This window comes from Drosophila navojoa, chromosome 3, assembly GCF_054131105.1.
Source record: "Drosophila navojoa isolate 15081-1374.11 chromosome 3, UAZ_NAV_1.0, whole genome shotgun sequence".
NCBI lineage: Eukaryota > Metazoa > Arthropoda > Insecta > Diptera > Drosophilidae > Drosophila > Drosophila navojoa.
This window is the reverse complement of record NC_142891.1, coordinates 24,122,692-24,128,087: the sequence shown is the minus strand read 5'-3', so window position 1 is coordinate 24,128,087 and position 5,396 is coordinate 24,122,692. Positions and strand designations below refer to the sequence as shown.

The following is a 5,396-nucleotide window of genomic DNA, read 5'->3' as shown; positions in this document are numbered from 1 at the left end:
CGTGAGATAGTCAATTTCCCTCACCTTCATATCGCGCTGTCCCTCTCCCTCCCTCTGTTGATTTGAGCCGAGCCAATTAGCAGGCGGAACCATATGAAGTATGTCTCCTCCCTCCACACACACACACATTTACTGTGAATATCTTTAGATAGGCCCAAAGTTGTTTTTCTGTATGAAACTTGAATGTGACTTTTAGCCTGTGCAGCTCGTACTCCAGGAACCGAAGGTATTGGGATCTATTGCTGAATATATGTTTCTTCTTCTTTTTGCTCTCTTATAAATACTTTTTAACAATATATATATTATCTAGTGGGACATCTCTTGGTTCTCTAGTTCAAATATCGTTATTCAGTTCATCTCTAAATAATTTTGTCATTTAATCTTGGCAACATTATGATTATGGCATTGACAAATGTCGCTGACATTTCCCGTCACATATCCTCGATAATGTTTGGAGCAATGTGCTGGAATGTGGCCGGGCTGACACCGAGTGCCGTTATGCACAATGGGCGACATTTAATTGCAAGCAGATACATTTTGTCAGGCGCGAGTGACGTGAATAGATGCCGACTCTGTCAGCCCAGTCAGCCAAGCTGCATCGGCATCGGCATCTGCATCCGGGCGCTGCAACGAGCTGGCAAATTAAGTGGGTGCCGCTGGCTCTGGCAACGGAATGGCTCCAACTGTGCGACGAGAGCTGTGAAGATGTGCGGCGACAGGCGCTGCAGTTGCGACAGCACTGCATCTGCATGTGCTGCAGTGAGTCTATTCGCCTCTCTCTCTGTCTATCTCTCTGCCTGTCTGTCTCTGTCTGCCTCTGTCAGTCAGTCTGTCGTCAAGTGCGATACATTTCCGCGTGAGAAATGCGCAATTTCTGTTTATTTAATGCCAATGCATTTCGAATGCGCCGCCAACACGCCATCAGTTTTCAATCACGCGCTGAATTGCAACGCCCCAGCGTCGTTCCTGTCGCTCCCTACCCGACTCCCGACTCCCGACTCCTGCCTCCTGCCTGCTGCTCCCATGTTGCATGCCATGATTTACTGCGCACTTGTTGCGCCCCAACGCCAACACCAACACAACAACAACAACAACAACAGCAGCAACAGCGACGAGATGAAGACTAAACGTTGCAGCAGCTGAAAATCACTTTGCAACTTTTGCATCTTCTCATGACGCTGGCCCCCAAAGTGGTGTCAACAGCTCTCGGCGCACTGACTGATGGCTTGCTCATCCGGAAATGTTTTCCACTTGCCAGCTACGCCACTAGGCGCGATTTTCCAGCAGCCAGCGAGCGATTCGCATTAAAAAGGCCAACAAAGCGTCTTTGTCAACGCCTGACAAATTGGGCTGCGAAATTTCACAAAGCACTGGGCAAACACCAAAGCCAGCGAGCGACACTCTCCAAGGGGGCTGGCAGGAGGGGGTGGCAGGCAGTCGAGCTCATTTGGGCGTTTATTTTTGTATCTTTGTCTATCTCTTCTTAAACTATGCAAAGTGTTTTATTAAATGGAAAAGAAACTTTAAATGAGATCTAACTTATCGTTGACTGAGTTACTCAAGCTGCAGGTGCAAACTCTCCTGCTGAAAGCTGTTATGAGTGCCATGAGTAGCTGCATGAGCTTATCAAAAATATTTTAAGCAATGTCGTGTACTTGACCTAGTATGTGGCTCATTTTTAAAGAATATTTGTGGACTCGAATAGAATTGAATAGATTTTATAAAAATAAAATTAAAAAAAAAAGTGTTTGATGTACGGGGCGCTACGTTTTTCATCAAAGCTTTCATTATAGCTGTGCCTAATAACGAGTTCCCGGTGTGGCTCAACTCTAACCTCAAACCTCTAGTTCTGGTCAAATATTCTTGTTCATCGAACGCATAGCGACCCTGTGCGAAGGACATTACTAGCCGTCTCGCTCTCACTCAGTGGCACCCGGGACCACGTCCAGCAATAGCTATAGTTGTCTCTCTCCTAGTGACAATACATTCTACAATACTAAATCAATCGATTAGCACGAATTGCCAGCGTAATATCGCACTGATACGACATATACATATGTACATACATGTATGTATCTAAAAATTACCTTTACCAGCTATATTTACCCAATGTCCATCAACTACTTCTTCGATTCTCGATCTCAGCTGCTTGTAAAATATATTTGGGGAGTAGAGGCATTAAGAGAATGCAAACATTTATGCGCATTTATGTGAAAATTGGTCCACACAAAATCCTTGAGCTGCATGCAAATAACTCCTGGGGCCGCAGTCAACGTTGGCTGCCAGCGACACGCGGCGGCGGAATGCAGCCGAATGGGAAGATGTGACATGAGGCGATGCAAAATGCATTCCCAGTGTGATGATGTGATATGTTGTGCTGAGGCTGAGGCTGATACTGAAGCTGAAGCTGAAGCTGATGCCTCAGATGATGAGGCTGATGCTGATGCTGCTGATGTCGTTGGCTGTGTTCAGCCAATGTCGAGGACGAGGTTGATGAGCATGACTACGAGCGGGCGCGGGGCGGTAATGCTGCGACAAGGACAGGCAGGCTGCATACACTGCAACTGATGGTGACAATCTCAGCGCGGAGGCTGAAACTGATGAGGTTAACAGCGATGCTGGAGATGATGAGCCATATTATGTTACGCTGTCGCGTTGCCTGGCTCAGGGCTCGGAGCTGAGCGTGTCATAAATGTCGCACGCCACGTTACTGATGACTGTGATTATGCCGCATGCCCCTCCGCTCACTCCCACACATCTACTCCTCACTCTCTGGCTGATGCCAGCGTGTTGTTGTATGTCGCGCTTGGCGGCTCCAGACCAAACAGAAAATTTGCATGCGCACGAAACGTCATCGAAAATGCATCATTAGCAGCTGGGAATTGGGCAAACAAGTCTATTTGTCGCCTCGCAGCGAAGACAGCGACAAAGGCACGACCATGTCGCGATATGCAAAAGACCCCAGCGCAGCGCCCACGACTCCACACTCGAGGCACCACCTGGAGCACTTGTTGCCAGCGTGTGGCGCTGATCTATGCCCCCAAAGCCGTAACCCGCCATCGCCCCCAGCACTTGTGCTCCATTCAAATGCAAATCCGTTCCTTCGCTCTGTTGTAGCTACAAATGTTTCCACGGCCAGCCGCACGAGCGGCGCTTTGTGTGTTCGGAGCTGCGCTAGTAAACTGACGAAATGGTGTTTCAAATGCTTTGTATTTTATTTGTTGTCACAGCTCAAGGTGATTGGAATTTACCGGCGGCCACGCCCGAAGCCACCGCGAAACTCCACAGAAGCGTTGCCAGCGCCCACATTGCCTGTTTTGTCCGAGTCCATGGGACGCTCGGAGCGACGGTAGATGGTGCGATCGTCGCGGTCGCGTTCGCGATCGCGCTCCTTGCCCTCACGTGCTCCGCGGGAGCGAGGAACCTCGGAGGTGCGCGACATGCGCACCGGCTCGTTGCGGCGCTGCAGAGTGGTGGGCACCACCTCGGTGGGCATGTGCAGGTAGCCCCTGAGGTACTCGATGCCCTCGTTGTTCAAGCACCAGTAGTAGTGGCGCCAGGCCGACTGCTCCGAGACGTAGCCGCGCGACTTCAGTGACTGCATCGCCTTGATCACCCGCAGATTGGTCAGGTGCTTCAGCTCCTCCTCCGGGTGCATCTTCTGCGGCGCGCGCTCAGCAAACATGACTCCCGAGCGGAAGAGCACCGTGTAGATGGCATCGCGATCCTCTTTTCGCATAAACATGACTTCAATTACTCAAAAATCAAATTAAATTTCGATGAGATGAGGTGAGACGTCAACTGTCGTTTGATGAAATGATTTTGCCTCGTCACGTGCAGTGTTGCAAAATGCGAACTTGAACCGATAGTCAGGGTTGACTGCGTAGACGATAGTTTAAGTTTGAGGACAATTGGAATACAAATGTATTGCTGTGTTTAATGTTCATTCGATTACATTATCGAGATTTTCAATAAGAATTTCTACATGAATCTTCTTCGTCTAATATTAAATGCACACGCATTTGCAATGGGATATATGTACATATAGGTGTGTGTGTCTGTCTGTCTGTGTGTACGCATGTCTTCCTCGCATTATCGGCATCTCAATCGTCCGCATCCATGTTGGCCAAAAATATGTCAGAGCAAAGGCGCCGCGACAACTTTGTTAAGTGCAAGAGGCACTCGACAGAATCGGACCCAATTCATATGGGCATATGTACATACATACATATACATGTATGTGTATGTGTATATACATACATATGTATGTACATATCTTTGCCATCAGTTGATGTTGTCACTTGCAACGCGTTGCTGCAAATTGTCGTCGTGTCTGTCACAGCAAAGAGAGACCCGGGCAAGACGGACAGCGCGCATCGAAGGAATGTTTCATATCTGGCGAACGACCACAAAGTGCCAAATGTTCTTATTCTTGTGTTGTTGCTCACTGATTGAGTGACTGACGTTGGGGCAATGTTTGCCAAGTCGGCAGCCAAACATATTATGCATTAGATCACCTAACTACATACAGATACCAACTGCGCGGAACGTGCTTTGGGTCTGTTGCATGACTGACGTGTGATGGATGATGTGAACAGGTTTAACAATTTGAATTTTGACTATAAATAAGCTTTACCTCTACTTTAGTGTAAGAGTTGGGGTCTAACCAATAATATTTGATTTAATAAACTTGTTAGTTGAATAGTTAAAGAAAAGTAAAATTATAAATATATTTAAAAAAAAAATATATATATGCATAATATATTATATTAATATCTGTATTCTTTGTAATTTTTTTTTAAGAATATTAATTTGGTTTGCCATTTATTTATTTAATATTATTCAGAAAATTTTATATATTTTTTCACTTTCTTACCTAATCTCATTTTAGCTTGCATAATTTGTTTATATATTTTTCTGTTTTATTTTTTTTATTTTGTATATTTTACCATATCTCTTATATAAGTTAAAACTTTTCCCATATACAAGACTTATTAAAAATTTATTTCAAATATTTTTTAAATGTGAAAATTCAGTATACTTATATAAATTAATGCAATAAAATTTAAAATTAATATACTAATTTTATAGACAAATAAAATATATATATATTTATATAATTGTTATAATAAATACAGAAACAGAAACAATGTTATTATTGAGTTCACTGATCAAAGGTAACATAATTCCATTTCCCTTAGTTTATTCGGACTTTATAAGTAATCTGTCTACATACACTGTTGCCTGATCATATCAGCAGTTCGTCCATGGAAATTGTCATGAATGTGAATGTATGCAAAATATCACGGTCCATGGACTAAAATAAAACATAAATTCATAAATGAGTGCAACACTTGGCGCTCTGATGGCCAACAGCAACTTTTATGGCCCACAGA

The 5,396-nt window shown here is 44.6% G+C and overlaps 1 protein-coding gene across 1 annotated transcript; it reads right to left on the bottom strand.

Moving 5' to 3' along the window:
* Positions 1-3,193: 3,193 nt before the first annotated feature.
* Positions 3,194-3,818, bottom strand: LOC115562965 (small ribosomal subunit protein eS10). The gene has a single exon (XM_089258312.1). It carries the CDS (start codon positions 3,743-3,745, stop codon positions 3,248-3,250), a length of 498 nt encoding a protein of 165 aa, XP_089114438.1. The 5' UTR covers positions 3,746-3,818; the 3' UTR covers positions 3,194-3,247.
* Between the last annotated feature and the right edge of the window lie 1,578 nt (positions 3,819-5,396).

What these genes read in the sequence shown, in the direction of transcription:
- LOC115562965 (XM_089258312.1), bottom strand. Translation starts at nt 3,745, where the DNA reads ATGTTTATGCGAAAAGAGGATCGCGATGCCATCTACACGGTGCTCTTC.